Raw genomic sequence first — 20,100 nt, 5'->3', positions numbered from 1 at the left:
TGTGTTTTTTGTGTGTTGGGTTGGGGGGGGGCTGGAGGTATTTGTGGTTTTTCCATTTTGAAGGGGTAGGGGAATGCACCCCTAACCTGTAGAAAAGCTGACAGCTGACTGTATAATTTTGTAGTGTGAAAGGGCCTTGAGACACTGTACAACTTATTCTAAACAGTGGTGGAACTGTTAGATGTGGGCAAACCCTTTTATAATCCTATCTTCATTTGTCTCTAGAAGGATGTTCTGTATTAGGTCTCTTATACGGTATGAACCATTTTCTAAATTATGTCTCATCAATCCTGCCCACTTTCCCAATAACTTCTAATGTTTCTATGAATTAGATACCATTGCAACCTTCTTACTATTAAGCTATTGACTGGACCTCTGGAAACTTTATAAGCATTAAGGTACATCAAATTTTTTAGAACCGAGCCATTTTCAGCTCTAGAAAATTAGTGTGCTTTGATACTTACTAAGAAGTAGAGAATTAATTACTTTGTGAGTAATAGACAATTAATTACATTATTAATTACCTTGTTCAGCTTGATTTTTGATTGAAGGAAGCATACCTCCAAGTGAAGTACAATATTCATTTGCTTTTTGAAATTTTAAATCTTGAGAAGGCACTATTTGAAAACACTGGAAGAAGAAAAAATTAAAATAAACCACCATGTCAAAGGTACTAGTATAACCTGTTAGCTGTGTAAATTACACCCTGAGCTATTTCAAATTAGTTCAAAGTATAGTTTACACAGCAGCACAAAATCAAGGGGGGGGGGGGAATTACATCAGTCTAATGGCTGCAGTAACACTTTTGCAAATCCCCAAAAAATTGGTTTGGGGAATCTAACAAACCACCTATACATAGGCATGGTCTGAAACAGAAAGGTCAACCCCCCCCTTTTTTTTTTTACCTTGTCCAGGAAACTAAGCCATTTTTCAGGACACCTTCTCTGAGGTGGCTTGTAACTAGAATCATGTGCCTCCAAAAGCGATGTGTTGTATTTTTCGCAGATGAAGGGAAGTTTTGTACTGCAGCTTATTATGCTGTCTGCAAGTTTTACAAATAGAAAAACGAAACAGTATTTATATTACATATATTAACAACATCTCTTTCTAGATCTAGCAAACAGTTACTAGTTGTGGAACCTGAGCTAAAAAAATAGAGTACATACTTTATATGGGGAAGACCCTGGTTCAACCCACAGCATCTCCAGTTAAACAAGCTTAGGAATTAGGGCTGGGAAATATCTCTTTCTGAATGAAACAGAGATCTGATGCCTGCTAATATAGAGAATACTGAACTAGATGATCCAATATGATGGAGAGGTGTCCCATTTTCAATACACTTCCTGAATGAGTGAATAGAGCCACAATTAAAACCAGCACAAAACGCATGCACTTGCATTCACACACACACACACATACTATAGCCTCTGCTAAGACAATTACAAGTAAGTTAAGATGCCTGCAATTAATATTTTGAGTTATTTTGACAATACATGCACCATCTATCATCCATTTTGGGCAGGGTAGACTAAAGTGCAACCCACGGGTCACATGTAGTCACTCCAGGGCCTTTTTAGAAACTTCTCAAGAGAAAGGTCAAAAGTGTGTGTGTGTGTGGGGGGGGGGGGGTTGCAATAGTTTTGCTCCTAAAAAACAAATGGGTATGGAGGGCATTTATACTACCATCTGAAAGACCCCTGTGCCCCTCAGGGGTCAAACAAAATTTTTCAAAAACATATTTTGCCTAAAAGTGCTTTGTAAGGGGCATGGGGACATTTTCATCATATAGTAGAGTGCACTATAGGACAATTTTGGACAAAAGAGGCTTTTTTTAAAAAAAACAGAAGTGGTCAGCAAGCGACTTCTGTACATTTTATATTTAAAAAAACAGGCTTCTCTTGGGTCTACAATGGCTCAGGAATCTCCGAAAAATGATGAAAATGCTAGAGGATTGTAGAAAGCATTTGAGAAGATACAGGACAACATTAAAAAAATAAATAGAATTACAAACTATAGAATTACAAAGATGTTATTACAAAAGCAGCGGCAAGACCAATAGAAAATTAAAAACTCAAACTTTCTTTTTGCCAGAGGTTTTGCTATTAGCATAAAGTTAGAGGAAAACAAGTTGAGCTAAGTAAGGAAAGTGCTACAAGGTCTAATGAAAGTACATTAAGCTGTCTTTATATAGCAACGATTTAGAACTGATGTTTTGATGTTTGTAAGTATAAGTATATGTATATGGTTTTTATGTGTTTGATAATGTTTTGTGTTTATATTGTATATGTCTTGTGTTATTTTCAATAAAAATTTATTTTAAAAAAACCTCAAACTTTCTGAATCCACGAAGCATATTTTTAAAAAGGTTAGAATTACATTATGGATTCACCGATAACATTAATTGCATAGAATCTTGAATTGTTCCACTGTAATCCTTCCTGTGCTTTCTGAGAATAATTCCAAAGAACAACTCAGCAAATATGCACAAGACTGCATGCTAAAAACTGTATTTATAGAGTGGCTCTGGACATTGGAAACAAGCTCTGCCAGCCAACTGCATAGTCTTTTCCCCAGTTGTTTAGTGGCGCCTGTTTGTAATGCTAGAAAATCATCTGACATAGAGGAAGGCTGTATGAGCTATATTTACACGTGAAGGTTGCACAAACTCTGTATGTAATGACATCACAGGCATTACCAACAAGCAGTGGCAGCTGAATTTTTGTTGTTTGACATCTGAAGCAGTTCTTGATCTTCAAAAAATTAAAAATAAGGCAGGAAAAGGAATGTGACATTAAAAAACATGCCATTCACAGACTGAAAAACTCTTAACTACTAGAAATTGGGAAGAAACAATATTTCAGCTATGGTAATAAGTATTCCTTGGCTAAGAAACCCCTATGAAATTCCTGGGGCCACCATAAGTCAACAGGCAATTTTAAGGCCTATAGGGACACACAAAATAAAGCAAAGTAAGCACCTTACCTCTGTACCAGCTTTGATAAGAAACATGCCAACAATCTCTGAAGTGTCTTTCATGATAACGTGAAAATATCGAAAAACTAGACATAATAAAGAAATAAAAAATTATTTTTAAAATTGGTAGTCATAACTAAGATTCAGGTTATCACTGGTACATATAGAAGTGGGAAAAGGTGGATGAATGGGTCCTTTTAGAAGTAACAATTCAGAGCGGCTCCACTCCCACTCTGCATCTTCACCACACTGCACAGTTTAACAGCTAGAAATAACTGTTTTTCAAAACCTGAATTGAACACCTGGCAACTTCCACAGGGAGGCGTAGTCCATATGGCCCCTCCATCATGTGTGGGGGAGTTGGACCCCCGACACATACAGACAACTGCATCTGAGGAAGTAGACCAAGTCTATGAAAGCTTATGCTACAACTTCTTTTGCACAGTTAGTTTCAAAGGTGCTACAAGATCCCTCTGCATACTAACAGTTGGAATAGTTAAAGTCCTGGCCATATTCCCTTACTAGTATTTACACACACACACACACACACACACACACAATTTAAACTGCCTTTTTATTTTTTATTTACAGGTCATTTAAAAGTTTTTGTGACTTCTGCTCCTCTCCACCATCTGCCAATGAATGCTGGGCTGAGTGAGTGTATGCTGCCTTCCTTCCACCCGGGCACCATCCATGCCTCTGCTCCTGGACTTAAGGAGGAGTCTTGTCTCTCCCCCTCCCCTTTTTCCCCCCCTCTGTATAGTTTATATTGTTTTTTAGGATTGGGATGGGGGTTGAGAATGGGGATTATTTTCTTTTTACTTGTTTTGCTCTATTAATTGTTATGTATTTTGCTTTGTTAATTTTATTGTTGCTATAATTACTATGTATTTTTGTTGCTATAATTGCTATGTATTTTTGTTATTCTCTGCTATTGTTAATCGCTATTTTATTTTATTGTTATTGTTTAACGCATTGCCATGTTACATTTGTTTTTTAATTCATGTTTATTGTTATTGCCCTGCATTATCCGCTCTGTTGTAGGCCACCCGGATTTCCAGTGATTGGGCAGCATATAAATAAATCCTCTTGTCGTTATTGTTGTTGTGTTCCCCATTGTTTGAAGTCTTAAATCATTTCACCTCCAGTTTTGGCTTCTTTTCTGTCTTACTATTTTTTTATTCTTTTATTCTTATTACAAGCTGCTATATAAATCTGCAAAGTTAACCATCTCTTTAAAAACTCACTCCATGTAGTACTCTTTATGCTTTGCACTGTGTAGTTACAGTGGACCCTTGTTATACGCTGGGGTTTGGTTTCAAGATCCCCCTTGTATAACAAAATCAGTGGATGCTCAAGTCCCATTAAATTTAATGACATAGAAAAATGGTGTCCCTTACAAAAATGGAAAATCAAGGTTTGATATTTGAAATTTATACTTATTTTGTACATTTTCAAACTGTGGATGCTTGAATCCATGTATAAAAAATCAGTGTATAAGAAGGGCCGACTGTATATCCCCCAGGACCAGCTCTATAATTAGGGAGAGTGGAACAACTTAAGAAGCAGATACAGGATGGAGAGATAGTGGGGAGAGCAGAGGTGTGGGATAATGTTGAGAGGAAGAAGCTATGATAGGGTCACACATCTTAAAAGATTTCATTGTGACCCAAGCTGAAGTTTAAGGTCTAATGTCAGTCTAGCCTGCTTCTGTGTGTGGAATGAGGGGGGCAAGTCTGGGGCACTAGGCCCTCAGGTAGCAAAATGTCTTGGCCAGGCCCTGTGTATATGCCATCTGATTTATGGTGTGCCACCCCAAATCTACGAAATAATTATTCAAGACTCCCTAAACCAAACCTATCAATTAGCAATAATCTGAAGATAATGCAAATATAGGAGTAAGAACCGTATTATTCTGAATGAAAAAGAAAGAAAGAACAACGTAAAGCAAGCTTAGCAATTATATTGGGTTAAGTGTTTGCATTGTTGGAATTCCAACTCAGAGCAGGTATTCAAAAGGAAAAAAAAAATCAGAGATGGCAATTTCTCTCCAAACAGCTGCCTTGGACCATATAGAGGCTACTGCTGTATTATCAATTTATTTTTACTTATTTTAGGAAATTTAGTACATTGCCCTTCAATATGAAAAGTTCTGGGGCAGCTTATGAAAAAGTTAAAAACCTCAGTTAAAAAAAGACATGCAGAAGATAAGCAAAATGATTCTAAGATAGCAAAGTAGCATCTAAGAATGCAAAACAGGATTAAATCAATAAAACATGTGAGTAGAAAAAGAACAACAAGAATTGCTATTTTTTTTTTATTTCTTTGTGAAGCTTAGTGGAAACATGTTCAATGCTCAAATATTTTACCTCTGGCTATGAAACACTCATGTTGCTAGATCACTATCATAAGCTGGATGTCAAAAGGACTTTTAAATCTATATAAATGATAATAGTTACATACAATGAATGGTAGTGCCTTGTAGGAGGTGTGTATTTCAGCCACCAACTCTGTTTTTCATTCGTTAACTGCAAAATCAAAAAGGAGATGCATTAACATTGAGTGCATTGTTACGTCTTACAGACTGAAGACTGGAGAATATTTCATAACTGTCACAGGAAAAGGAACAATTTTCCCAAGAAAGTGTACAGTCTCTTGCACTGAAGTTTTTTTTTTAAATCACAGTAATTTTTTTCAGCCATTACTTAAATCTAACAAAATTTCAGAATGCAGTGTTTGGATACACTAACAAACCTTAGCATGGGAAAGCAAGATGATATTTCAGTTTTTTTTACAGTTCTGATGTTCAACAGATCATGGCCATTAACACAAGTTTGAAGATAATCTCCACTAAGCTTCCTGATTGTTGATTTCCAGATATTCTGCTGCTGCATTATAGCTGCAGAATATCTGGAAATCAACAATCTTGATGCTAAAAACATGTTTATTACGCTAGACTATAAACTGTATCCATCACTAAATGCTTTTTTAAAGGCTAGCATTCTTTGAGACAGGAACATCAGTTTCTCAATGTCATTGGACCGTGCTTTATGTTCCTAGGCAACATTGTTGTACATTAAACATTAGTAGCAGCCAAGGATTCTTTACACTAACAAGAATACTCAAACTCTTTTCTTCCAACAGGGTATCCACCATTCCTGACCCCTCACTGTCAAGTATATTTAACTAAGTAGCATTTGTGGCCTGACCCCTCCCCCAAGTTACTTTAACTAGGCAGCAGCTACTCTGAGAGAAGGTTTGTTCTGCTCACCATCAATGAGTGGATGACATTTCCACCTCTCTCTCACCAGCAAGCAAGCTGTGTTGCAGCCTCACTTACTAGCAGGAGAGGGGTAGAAATGTTATCCTCCTTGCATCTTGATTGCCAGGGGAATGGACATCCTCCTTTTGGAGCAGCTGCTGCTCAGTGAAATAGACTGGGGCAGAGTTGTGATTGTGACAATATGCCAAGACCATAACTACACAGGGATCATAAATACCAGCCTTTATTTCTGTAGGGTAATTTAAGATTCCTAAGGCTTCAGCCTTTGGTAAGAAAACAAAAATATTTAAATATCAAAAATGTCAAACCCAAGCCTGATAGGGTCTAGCTTTAAATCAGCAGAATAGCAGAAATGTCCCTTTGTCTAACTACGGCCCCATACAGACAGGCCAAAATAAAGCTGCTTCGGGTCACTTTGGAGGTATGCTGTTTAAATGATGCATGCCTACTAAGAGTCCAGAGGCCACACTAAAGCTGCACTCCAATCCTTAGGACTGGGTCGTGGCTTTAGCACGATTTCTGGACTCTTAGTACGCATGCATCATTTAAACAGCATACCTCCAAAGTGACCCGAAGCAGCTTTATTTTGGCCTGTCTGTATGGGGCCTATACTTCCCTAAGAACTGAGATTGACTGAAAAACAACAAAGACAAGTAGCTTGTAGTTCAAACAAAAAGTTTACTAATGGTTTTATTATATATTTACATAAAAACTATATCCTAATCTGGCTAGTGAAAAGTTCAGGTAAAAAGAAATCTTTATCTCACCATCTTTCCAAAGAAAGATGAGAGAGGAAGAAGGTGGAAAACATGCAGGTCAATTGAAAATCTTGGAGAAAATGTCTGTTAGTCCCAAAGGAGGAGTAACTTAAATCACATTGTTAGTTTGAAGGGGGGGGGGGGGGGGAGTTTGCATGCAGGAAATCGCTATCTATCTAAGGAGGGGGGAAAAGAATGCAAAAATCTTCCAACAATACTGTTCAAACAATGCAATAGTGGTGTAGAAGTGCATGTAGCCCACAGACTGCCTGGCCCTGAACTAAAATAGCTATGGCAGTACATTTTTCAACATCAGCCCATACACTCAGAGCATATAGATGCTCCAATCAGACAAGCTCCTAATGGATTCCTAATGGGGTCAAGGCACATATAGTTCTTATCAGTGAGAAGTAGAAAAGGAAAGGTTTACCCTCGGTTCTTAACTCTGCCTTTTCCTCATACTAAAGTAAAAGCTGGGGAAGACAAACAAAAGAGATTTATTTTACTGGATGCAGAAAAGCACTATTACTTTCCTCAGTCCCAGACATTTTTATCAAACATTTTACCAGTTTTCCTAAACAGAGGATGATACTAATACTAATACTACTAATAATGGAAGAAGTATCAACTATTTTCACACAGTTATTTTCTCGCTATATATATATATATATATATATTCAAGATAAAAAGGAATACATTACATTTGCTATCTTGTTTAAAATCTGTGTCAACGCTGTGAAAGAGGTCACATAAGCTAAGTCGCTTTCATTCTCAGAACAGTAGAGAGCAGCTTCTTGATAGCTCAAATGCTTATGGGGCACAAACCAGAATTCAGACCCATCGATATTCAGTGCTGGCCCATGAAGTCCATCTTCATCTATAAACAAAATGAAAATGAGACATATGCGTTAACTGCCTTCAAGCTGACTTTGATCTATGACGACCCCTTGAATGAGAGACCTCCAAATCACCCTATCTCAACCACCCTGCTCAGCTCTTGCAGATTCATTGCTGAGGCTTCTTTGATTGAATCTATCTATCTGGTACGTAGTTTTTTGTGGGTTTTTTGGGGCTATGTGGTCATGTTCTAGAAGAGTTTATTCCTGACATTTCGCCAGCATCTGTGGCTGGCATCTTCAGAGAATGCTGACCTGGAAGAGACCAAAGGATGCTGGCAAAACGTCAGGAATAAACTCTTCTAGAACATGATATGCATAAAACATGATATGCATTCACAACTCTGGAACAGGTTAATAGTGACCTGTAACCGTGGGAATGAATGAATGAGCAGTATCTAAAAATAGTATACAGTAAATGTTACATTTTGTTAGGAAAATAATTTGCGTATTCCTATAAACCAGTATTCAAAGTCACTCAACAACGTCTATAGCAATACAGAGTCAGTGCTGACAGAAAACAACAAAAGCTGGCAGGGCTTTTCTTCAAAAGAAATTTTCCAGTTCCTGGTTTGGAGCTCTGAAATAAATTGTACCGAAAACTAGGCATGACAGACTGTGCTAGTCCCAATAGCAACTTTTGCTGCTGGGTCACTCAGAAGAGCAGCATGGGCTACAAGTGGGGGCACATGAGAACTGCAGGGGAAGAATGGGCTGAAGGAGTCTCCCTCAACACAAAAGTCACATGCATATCCCTTTGAACAAAACCAATGAAAGCCATGATGAGAGCAAAATACTTTTACAAGCTTTTAAGCCAGTGGCTAACATAATGGTTATAACAACAACAACAACAACATTTATTCGTATCCCGCATCTCTCTATTGTAGGATCCTTATTGTATTGTATACCCAAGACTGTAAGATGTTATCTACACTCCAAATATCATATTGTGAGTCAAACTAAGTCTTAAATTTATTATTCGTAAACTAATAAGTTGGAGACACTTTTTTTTTACTGTTCTTTAATAGTCATCTACCACTTTCCTGAAGAAGATCTGTCAAGTCCAAATTTACAGTATGTTTCTTCACAAAGCAGGTTAAGACTATTTCATGTTTTAGTTGACTACTGAAAAATAGCTATGGCTGCTCACTTGTTTAGATTCATTTCAGGGCTGTGAATTAGGCTGCTAATGCCACAATATTATATTACATAATACAGTCATCCCTCCATATTTGCGGCTTTGATATTTGCGGATTTGATTATTCACGGATTTCATTAATATATTCTCTCTAGGACTGTCTAGGTCCTCCAGTGCAACTCTATGGTCAACTTTAACTAAAAGTTGCATTGAAAGACCATTTGTAGCTACTTCAGTACCATTCTATGGTCAGTGTATGTTGGACACTGACCACAGAGTTGCACTGGAGGACCTAGAGATTCCTAGAAAGGTGTCCTCTCAGGTAAAAACAGTGTTTTTGTTATTTGCGGTTTTTCCATATTCATGGGGGTCCTGTTCCCCTAACCCTAGCAAATATGGAGGGACAACTGTATATGTAATTCTTCTTTACTTTTAGGCTCCTTTAAACATAGTTTAAGGGATGGCCTGGAATTAAACTGACGGTTCAGCTAGGGACAGAGTGAGGCAGCTCAGTTTACAATTGAATTAGGAGCTGCTCAAATTGTAGAGTCAGGCTAGTGTAAGCAATCATATAAGGCGTAAGGGAATTTTATTGTCTCCTCACACCACCTGATCCTTCCTGGGCTGATACACCCTCTGGCCATCTGAAATGGTTTGGCTTAAAAACAAATTGTTGGGTTTGGATCTTCCTATGAAAACAGCAGTTTTGCACCTCCCAAGACTGGCAGTGGGACAAAGTCCATGTTGCCTTGGAAATCCATTTGATTCTGAGGCTTGTGATATGTTCTGTCTCCCCCCACCCAAAATTCACAAAAACATATGTACATTTGAAAAATGTGCATGACTGTAATTTGTACATTGGTGAGGAGCAGAAACATGCCTTTGTCAATGAGAAAATGTGTTTAAAACATGTACATTAAATGTGGGCCATGCAGGAAGGGGAAAAAAGTCTCACAGCCTGATAAGGAACCATGCAAGGATGAAAATGCCAATAGGATTCTGAGAAGTACAACAATAACAATGGCAACAGCAAAAATGATAAATTTTTCACATCCGTAGTGATGCTGCTGTAGTGAAGCCAAGAACAGTGAAACAATTCCCTCTATTTGCAAGTTGTTATTAGAGGAAAGGAGTTAGGGAACCAAAGCCTATCTGCCAGAGGTTTTGTTTCAAGATCACTGCCTCATTACAGCCCCATGTGTGAAAACCATTTTAATGAGTAACAATGGACGAAAATAAAACATTTGCCTACCTGGTTTGTACCATTCTGGTATATTTGGAGTACGGCCTGTTGAAAACAGAAGGAAAAATCATTACTGCATATATTGAATGATTGGAAGTGGAGTGATCTCCCCTCCTCCAACAGCATAAATAAAGAAAGTGTTTAGTTGTACAAATATGCAAGCAGTATAGGAACATCACAGGTCATAAACTTGAATGGAACCACATTTTAAAAGAAAGCTAGTTATTTTGGGGAAGGTTCACAAGACAACACATTGAGGGTTTTTAAAAAAATGATACTGATTTTTTTTTTGGTGTAACAACGGCCTGGTACAGACTGCCGGAAAGCGGCAGTCTGGCTCGGGAATGCGGAGCATCCGCATACTCCCAAGCCCTACCGCACACCACTGGCGCCATCATGGCTTGGCCATGTCCACATGGGAGCCACCATGATGATGCAGGCGCAGTGCAGCGTCCAAACGTCTCTGTGCCATGCATGCATTATCAGTGCGTGCGAGTGCTCGAATGGTGCAGCAATGGCACCTGGGGCACAAATTAGCAGAGGCCACACCATTTGGGTGGTGCAGCCTCCTTGTGTTATAGACAACACTCAATTTAATAATAAAACCACGGGAACCTAGGCAACTGGGGCCTTCTATCACAAAGCCTCAGATCCGTGACGAAACCAGGAATTGGCAAAGGACCCAGAAAGTTGAAAATTCCAAGTTTTATTCTTAAAACCGGCAAAGAATAATGTCCTCAGTGGATTTCAAGATTCCAAAACTGAGAGACCCCGAACCAAACAAAATGGCCTAATCTTATAGTCAATTGCACAAAGAAAGGTTTTCATCACTTTTCATTGGCCAATTAAAATTTAAACATACAGAATTCTTACAATCAGGTTAGAGATACATGCATACATTAAAACTCTATTTCTTACTCTTTACTATTCCCTCAGGAATCCAGCAGCCTTCAACAGTCTCCCCTTTGAACATCAACAATGTCTCCTTATCTTAAATTGTGTATATTATGTCTTCCTTGCTGGTGCAAACTTCCCTTACAGGTCATGATGCACTTTTATGATTTTGCTCCAGTTTTCTAGTTTTCAAATCTCAATTTAAAAAACTAATTTTCTCTTAACCCAAGTGACTCCATCTTTCTAAGTCTTTTTATTATAACAAGAAAATTCCACCACTACACTTGCAGCAGAAAAATGGGTAGCTACAGGCTGCCCTTTCAGGGTGGTCTGTCAAGATACAATATATTATTTATAAAACTGTTTCTGGAAAGTCATTTGGGACCGTTTTTGAATTTTCAAATACAAATACAAAAGCTCAAAAGGTAACTCTGTGACACCCCTTTCCTTGCTGGATCAGGGCCGCGGCAACTGCATGCTGTGGCCCCGACCTGGCCTTGCTACAGAGAAAAAAGAAGCTGTAAAAAGCTGGTCTTTTTCATGCCACGGAAAAGGGCATCCTAGCCACAGCAGTGGTGGCTTTTCAGTGCTCCTTTGGTGCAGCACATTTAAACATTGCACCAACCGAATGCCATGATGCCTCCTGTTGTGCAGTTGTGCACATGTCATAAGGCCAGCAAGACACCGCCATGGGGGTGGCTGATGTGCCTATGCCATGCCCGCATGCCGCCCCCACACAGGCATATAACGCCAGTCTGTAAAGGTTCTAAATTAACTAAAAAGTAATATGGTCATCGTATAACTGTTATCAGTATTGGTAAAAGCAGTGGACAATGAGTAATAAATTATTATTATTTTAAAAAACAAGCTCTGCTTATAGACCAGGAATACTAAGCAAAATCCAACATTTGGGAAAGAACATGAAATAAAGTTCTTGCAAGGAGTTGGAAAAAATAGGTGATGTATGTCACCATGTTTCAAATATCCCAGTCCTTCAAGTGACAGCTGATGGAGTAGAATAGACCAGAGCACAAGGTTGTCATTTTACTATATGACAAATTACTACTTAGAAAGGAGATTATGATGAAGCCTGATGCTTTGAGCTGACACCATGCACCTCTAATAAAGTCTTGTTTCAAAACAAAAGAAGGACTTTTGCTACAGCATTAGTAAATTGGTAAGAGTGGCCCCAAACATTTCAGTAGTCAGGACAAAAGAAAATCCAAACAGTACACTTTCTCAATTGTAAAAATATAATGTTTAATTTAAAATCTGACTTGAAGTGTGTTCAAATTCTGGTGCTGGATCCAGATGCCTCACTTCACCTAAAGTTAAGGCTGGCTCTTCCAGTGAATGTTGGTTATGTCAGATAGGAAGCAAGAGAATAATTTTTAGATCACATGCAAATGCCCTTTTTTTGTTGATGTTGTTGTGTGCCTTCACGTTGTTTCCAGCTAATTACAACTCTATCATGGTGTTTTATTTGTTCAGAGGAGGTTTGCCATTGCCTTCCACAGAGGCTGAGAGCATGTGACTTGCCCAAGGTCATCCAGTGGCTTTCATGGCCGAGTGGGAATCAAACCCTGGTTTCCAAAAAATTTAAAAAACTTAAGCACCACTTTTTTAAAAACAACAACAACTACATTCTTAAATTATAAGAAATCAAGGCTGAAAAAACTGATATTCAGTTTTTAGAATGCTACAGTTCAGGAACATGGACGTCTGGGTCAACAGTTCACAATGACATATTGAACTAAATGAAATCCTAAACACACATACTTGGGAATAAGCCACATCCATTACAGTGGGACTCACCGTTGACTATACAGAGGACTGAGCTGCAGAGGTTTGCTACTAAAAGCTTACCTTTAGTGATCTGGCACACCCATTCAAGTTTTGAACCACAGTGGAAAGGTTTTAAGTAAAAATCCTCATCTCTGTCTTCAAAATAGTAAGAAAAGTATGAATGTCGTATGGATCTAAGAGTCTGTGCAACAGCAAAATAAAAACAATGAAAATATGTAAATTCAGTACCAATTTCTGCATGTGAAGTACAATCTTATGAATGTTTACTCACAGTAACAAGTAAATTGCACTATGTTCAGTGAAGCTTAATCCCAGGTAAATGTGCATAGGACTGAACACTGGACAACTGTTTATAAAAGACTTTTCTTTTCTTTTTCTCTAGATCTTTTGATCTCTATTGTCTCCTTTCTTCCACTGGACATTTCAATAGATAAAAACAACAAGACCTTAGAGATCTCTGCATTAGAAAAATATCTGTCTATGTCCAGTGGGAGATTCTTCCCAGAAAGTATGCAATTAATTGCAGTTTAATGTCCAAATACATTATTTCAACCTATTTAGCTGCTTGTTGTAAAGAAGGAACACTGGAAGGAGACAGTTTTCAGAAAGCAAGGGATGACGACAGGATTTAATGTTCAAGAACAGAGATGATCAACTGTGGAAGGCTAAAGGGCAGCATTAGCCCTCCAGGAGACCTTGGAGAGCCACACCTCTTGACTGCTCCTGTTCCTATACACGCACGCACACACACACACACATACACGCGCGCACGTGTATGTGTGTGTTTGCAGCAGGGGCAATCAAGAGGTGTGGCTGTCTGAAGGTTCTTAGGGACACAAATATATATATATATATAATATATCCACACCCCAAACACATTCTGGGGTTATGGAGGCATTTTCACTGGCTGTTTAAGGCCCAGGAGACACCTGTTTAATAACAGGAAATGAGCTTTTTCTGTGTTTTAAAAAAGACCTCTCCTGGGCCTAAATTGCCCCAAGGAAGCTGCAAAATGCAGTGAAAATGTATCATTCATTCCCAATGGACATTTTGGGGCATTTTATGACAAGACCTTTTTTGGAAAACGTTTACAAGAATCGTTTCTGACGTTTGGGTGGAAATTCCCTCCGCAGCCCTTAGAGAGCATTCAGGCCATTTGGCAGTATTAACGGAACAAACAAATATTTTTGACCACTGGGCGCCCTGAAGGCCACAAAAACATCCCAGTAGAAAAGCTGATTATCTAGAGGTATCGGGGGGAAAGTGGCTAATTTTTAAAAAACAAAACAAAACACTACGCTCTTCCCCTGACTATTACTTTCTCTAGAATATGTTTTTCATATACACATACAGTTTGGTTTCTTTGGCTCATATGAAAACCTTTTGTTGAGATATGGGAAGTCAATGCAGTTAGAATGCAATCTTATACACACTAAGAAGCAGTCCCATTAAACTTAATGGTATGTTCCTCCAAGTAAATTTAGTTAGGATGCATATTTCCTCAGACAAATGCATGGCTGTGTTTAGCTGGGCTTAATCCTGTCTAAACATTATGAGTCTAAAGCTATATTTGTGCTTGAGCAATGATCAATACTTCTCATTGCCAAAGATTGTCTGACAAACCACGGAATAAATTTTGGGGGAGTTCTGTACGCTCCCTGTTGAGAAAGCATCCCTCCTGGGCCTAAATGGCAGAACAAGTTTCAGCATCATACTGGATTCTGGGTTCCTAACTCCACAAACATTATAATAAATACTTACCTGTATACTGTATATATAAGATTACCAAAGATTAGTTTATATAATTTTAAAAGATGGTTTATATAATTTTAAAATTAATCATTCTAAATGTAATATAACCATTAATTGGGTTGAAATAGTTATTGGGTTAACTGATAAAAATCACAGTATTTCCGTGCTGTTTCACTGTATTTAGAATTTATAGAATAATCCTATATATTTCCACAGGAGTGACTGCTGAAGTCAGTACCAGGCAGATGTTCACCAAAAATGTTACAACATACCTTGAGTGCTGCACAGTCTCTAGTATCATATTCATCTTCTCTAAACTCTGCAGGCATAACAACAGTAGATACCTTTGGAAAGAAGAAAAGACACAGGTTTGCAAATTATTGCACAATTGCATTCCATTACTATTAATCAGTATATTGTGCCAACAACAGCTGTAATTCCTAGTGCAAGAGTTTCAGCTCGCATCATCAGTATCTATGTTGGCTGGAGATTATCAGAGTTGCAGTCAAGCAATATCTGAAAAACAAAATGTCTAGCCCTTGCTATGCTTGAAGCATGTAAGAATCTTGGGATGGCAGCAAGGAGCACATCTTAGTGATCATGATAAAAAGTCCTGTGTGGTCTTCTATGAATACACAACAATTCTACCTGAATGGACTTCCCATTTATTCTAATTTAGCAAAACATGTGTCTACATATCCATTTCTTTTGATGGAATGATTAGAACAGTGTCTGCAGATGCAATCAGGAACCTGGGCACATGTACGAAATCAGTAGATTATTTCTAAAAGAAAGACAAGTTCTTCTGGTAATTCATTATTGTGATGGAGAACCTGCTGCTCTTGACATGTTACTGGATTCAAAACTCCCCACTCCAGCTAATATGGTCAATGGTGAAGGTTAATGGAGCGTGTTTGACCAACATCAGCTAGAGGGCCATGGGATTCCAACCCATTTTATAAAAAGCAACAGTAAAATGGTAAAAGTGTTACATTTTTAAACTATTTATCAAAAATGTTACAATATACTTTATGTAAAATGAAGATTTTAGTATTTCGGTTCTTTATTTCATTTGTGAAATATACTGTACTCTTTAAGCAAGCAGTCTCTTTCACATTCCACTCACATTTGTCCTGCAGATAGATTGGATTTTCAAATATCATTCTCAATAGTTTAAACTTACAGGATTGTTGTCACTCCACTGCCATGACTCTAGAGAGCCTGGATCCCTCTTGTTAAGCCCAACCCAGACCCATCTGTCATTGCTGTAAGCAAATAAACAACACTTCAGTGTAAGGATATTTCTCTGCACAATTACTCTAATCTTTTTAATCCTCGAGTACCAGACAACTACCATCACATCTAATATCACAGTCCTGGGCTGACATTCAAATTGTAAGTATGTTGGAAGATTTTTATTGTGCTGACCTGCCCAATTTCTCATTACATCTCTCATTTAGGTATTTGATTTAACATATCCATAAAGGTCAAGCCCACAAGGCACACAAAACAGAGCCATAAAGATCATGTGGCTTCAGCCTACATGTGCTGGGCTTTAAGTTTATAGGTCCTCATGAAAAAGTTGAATGCACAAGATGCAAAATGAGTCATGTTGCTTATGGATTTACACCCCACATTTCTTCCAAAGAATAAAAGGCAATAAAATTAAGTTACACTAGTTAAATCAAAAACAATAGATCAAGAAAGATCAAGAAAAGACCTAACAGCACCCATCAAGTCAAATGATCCTTTACAGTAACTCAGGGTGCATTTATACTGTAGAAGTAGTGCAGTTTGACAGTTGCCATGACTCCATCCTAAAGAATCTTAGAATTTCCAATTTTGTGAGACACCTGCAGTCTTAGGCAGAGGTTAAAGACCTTGTAAAACTACAAATCTCAGAATTCCATAGGATGAAGCCACAGGATTTAAAGTGGTATCAAACTGCCTTATTTCTAGTGTAGATGCACCATGTTAATTAACAAAGAACTACCTGAATAAAAAGATGTTTGACAGCCCAGAAAGAGGACAGCAGGAGGGAAACAGCCACACCTTCCTTGAAGGGGAACCCTATATGTAATTGCTATGATGGATGGCAGAACATAATCCTAGTTCCTAACTATACAAGACTCAAAGCAGATATAAAAATTAAAAAGCTTGACCATGGGAGCATATTAAAACACAAATCAGTCTTCTTTTGGTATTCTATTTTCTAGTAGTGAGAGCACTGCAAATTTGAAATCTTGCATTATCAAAAGGAGTGACATCATAATTATGACTGCAATAAAATACAGAAAAATGAAATTTCTTTTGAGACTTTGGTAATAAGTGTAAACAGTCATAACCACTAGAAATTATGAAAAGCAGAACAGATGAGTTTGACAAGATAATATATTACCACAAAATTTTGAGAACTGTACATTCTACGGATATTAATTAACACTGTCATAAAGCCTTTGTATTTTTAAAATAGTATCTTGTAATTCTGTCTCATTCATACATATCATGTATTTTAAAGAATCCATTGGGTCATAAAATAATAAGGCAAAACAAAATCAATTTTGGGAGGAAATGCAGTGTGTCACTTTTAACTGCAACTAATGAGAGAAACAGACTGCCCCTTTATGCCATCTTCTGGGCAGCAAGGGAACATGGCATTTACACTCCACACACTCGCAAGCCACCCAGCCATTTACATGGGGGCTGGCTTACTCTAATAACACGGCATTTATACGCCGCGTGCTGTCGAGCGCCTTAAAGCCAGCTTCCAGCCGTAATGGGGCAGAAAAGCTGTCTTTTTGCCACCCCCAAAAGGAACAGCTCCTTGCCGCTCCTTTTTCGGCTGGAAATAGGCTGTCTGGGGCTGTGGCATGCGGTTGCTGCGGCCCCAATCCATCTTCAGAAGGGGCAGCTTGAAGCCGCCTCTTGAGGCTTTCTGTTTCATCCCTTAATTCTTGATAATTTCTATTTTTCTGTATACCAAAAAAATGCTCTGTATAATATGTCTTTAATACTGAAATTTCCTTTATAATCCAACCACTGATCTGCTTTCAAAAAGCCAAGTACTGTAATATTTAAGTTTAGTATTTGCTAATAAGATTTTATTTAAGAGAACAGGCTGAACATTTAGACGTGGAGAGTCCAAAATATTGGAAAGGTTTAGTGCTGAAGCACTCACTCATTAGGGAATCTTTTCTTCAATTTATGAAATGGTATTTTTTTTAAGAAAAAATAGTTTAAAGCAATGTTAAATTATTAGAAAATAATTAGTATCCACTCTTTTTCACACAAGAGTATCCGAATACAGCCTAATAGATATCTTTCTGCCTCCTTCCCCTTGGTGAAGCACAATGGCACACTGATAGGCGGAGGGTTTTACAGAAAAGTAATTTCAAATCACTTTTTCTGACTATCACAACATTTATCAATGTATCACCTATCTTAACACAAATATTATATTTACATAAAGATATTGAAGTGGACTTGGACATCAATTGCTTTCCCCCAAAATATAAGCATCTAAACTATATTACCTGATGGTCTCTCTCAGTATTGTATGGAATTCTTTCATTTCATCCAAGTGGCTGAAACTAGGAAGATGTCCTCCAAGAGCCTCACAGAATCTCTCTGCTTCTTCCCAGGTTCTTGTTCTCAGTACTCTTTCTTTATGAAAGAACTTTATGTGAAAATAAAAACAAAAAATTGGCTGTTTAATATTTGGCCAGGTCTTTGCCTATTACAACTTAAAAAACATATTTCACTCTGTCATAATATTTCACTTAGGTGAATCAAATTTTGTGGGGGTTTGGTTGGCCTAATAAAGGTTTTACCACAATATGGACTTTAGTTTATTGTTCTGGTCAACATGGCTACCCATGTCCTTGTATTTCATCCTGTTATCTGTCTTGTTCACTAACAAAAGTTGACCCAAGAAAATATCCAAAGTCTCTGGGTTGGGATCCTGAGATTCTGTGTTACTTCATTCATAGCATGCTTTTTCTGGTGAAATGGGGAATTGTTTTTGCTGCTGCTTCCTCCTGTAATGTCACTCCCAAAAATATACTCCAGAGACCTGAGTAATTCTATGAAACAGTTTGTTTATTTATTTTCTTTGGTTTGTGTCCCACCCTTCTCCCAAAATGGTACTTGAAGTGGCTTACTGTATAATATAATATTCTTTTCCTTTCCTTTTGGGGAAAGGAAAACAAGTGAAAAATGTCCACTGAAAATACACCCCCATCCACTAATCCTTATAGCAGCAGGAGTGTCTGCCAGGACAAAAGATTCCTCCAGAAACAGAAGGGCCCCTCTTGTTCATATAAAGGAAACTCAAGATAAAAGTCAATGTCCTTACTCAGATGGTAGACTATAGACGGAAGGAAAATAGCTAATACCATCTTATTATCAAATAATATAATAATGAAAGCTTTCATTTGGAAATATATACAGTATATATTAAGAACAAGATAAATCATATTAAGGTGTTCTGCAAGTTTATAGACACAAAACCAAAGTAATACAAAAACAACAACAGCCATGAAGTGTGTGAGCATGTGTGCATGTGTTTTCAAGTAAGTGAACTAGATCAATCAGGACATTTAATAAGAATAATAAACTACCTTGTAACAGGCAAGACCTGATCCACTCTGCCATCCTTGAGGACATGGGTCAGTGACCTTAGGTGGTGTGTCTGGTTCTTTCTTTGGTCCAACATACTTCTTGCAAATAGAGTAAGCATTAAATGTTTTACAGTCCTTGACTTCCCACTTTCCAAGGTGTTTACCACTTGACATAACCACACATCCTCCACGAATTTCTGGGAAGTTGATTAAAAAAATAATAATAATCTACATATTAATTATTTGTATGGCTTTTTAAAAAAGAAACCGAGAAATGTCCAAGGTAATACTATTAATTAAATAGCAGCACTTACCATATATACCCGTGTATAACTTAAAAAATTTAGGTCAACAAATCAATCCAATAGACTTACACATGAGGTCAAGTTATAGTCGCCTATATATGGTACATAAACTTACCTGGTTGAAAAGAACCCCAGTTTGTGTAGGTTAGCTTTTCATAATTTCCACCTACACTTCCCCAGCTATATTCTCCTGTAGATTTGATATCTTGTAAGCCAGTCCAGAAGTACATTCCTTCAACTCTGCTATGCCTTCTAATCAAAGTGTTTATGAATTCTTGTTCAAACCTGTAAGTCAGAGTTTTAGCATTAAAAAGTAATTTTGCTTATAATTCATGAGTACATTTAATCTGCATCAAGCAACTTCAACATGTAGCATATGCCTCCAGCTGGACACTGGAGGGCTGCACTTTCCCAAATTGTGTTGACTTTAAAA

At 37.7% G+C, this 20,100-nt stretch overlaps 1 protein-coding gene across 1 annotated transcript in view; it reads right to left on the bottom strand.

Annotated features, from left to right (window-relative positions):
- The window catches only part of LY75 (lymphocyte antigen 75), a 100,716-nt gene that overhangs the window by 37,749 nt on the left and 42,867 nt on the right, over nucleotides 1–20,100 (bottom strand). Inside the window, exons 11-22 of the mRNA XM_089519911.1 lie at nucleotides 19,783–19,952; nucleotides 19,363–19,559; nucleotides 18,277–18,419; nucleotides 15,927–16,008; nucleotides 15,016–15,087; nucleotides 13,052–13,172; nucleotides 10,301–10,336; nucleotides 7,716–7,891; nucleotides 5,437–5,501; nucleotides 2,983–3,059; nucleotides 906–1,042; nucleotides 525–630 (exon numbers count right to left, since the gene is read on the bottom strand). Coding sequence (XP_089376037.1) covers nucleotides 525–630; nucleotides 906–1,042; nucleotides 2,983–3,059; nucleotides 5,437–5,501; nucleotides 7,716–7,891; nucleotides 10,301–10,336; nucleotides 13,052–13,172; nucleotides 15,016–15,087; nucleotides 15,927–16,008; nucleotides 18,277–18,419; nucleotides 19,363–19,559; nucleotides 19,783–19,952 — 1,382 coding nt within the window. The remainder of the gene's footprint in view (nucleotides 1–524; nucleotides 631–905; nucleotides 1,043–2,982; nucleotides 3,060–5,436; nucleotides 5,502–7,715; nucleotides 7,892–10,300; nucleotides 10,337–13,051; nucleotides 13,173–15,015; nucleotides 15,088–15,926; nucleotides 16,009–18,276; nucleotides 18,420–19,362; nucleotides 19,560–19,782; nucleotides 19,953–20,100) is intronic.

This window comes from Sceloporus occidentalis, unplaced genomic scaffold (genome assembly GCF_023333645.1).
Source record: "Sceloporus occidentalis isolate IW3139 unplaced genomic scaffold, rSceOcc1.0.p SCAF_4, whole genome shotgun sequence".
Lineage (NCBI taxonomy): Eukaryota > Metazoa > Chordata > Lepidosauria > Squamata > Phrynosomatidae > Sceloporus > Sceloporus occidentalis.
Note: the sequence above shows the minus strand (reverse complement) of the source record. Positions and strands in the feature narration are given on the sequence as shown.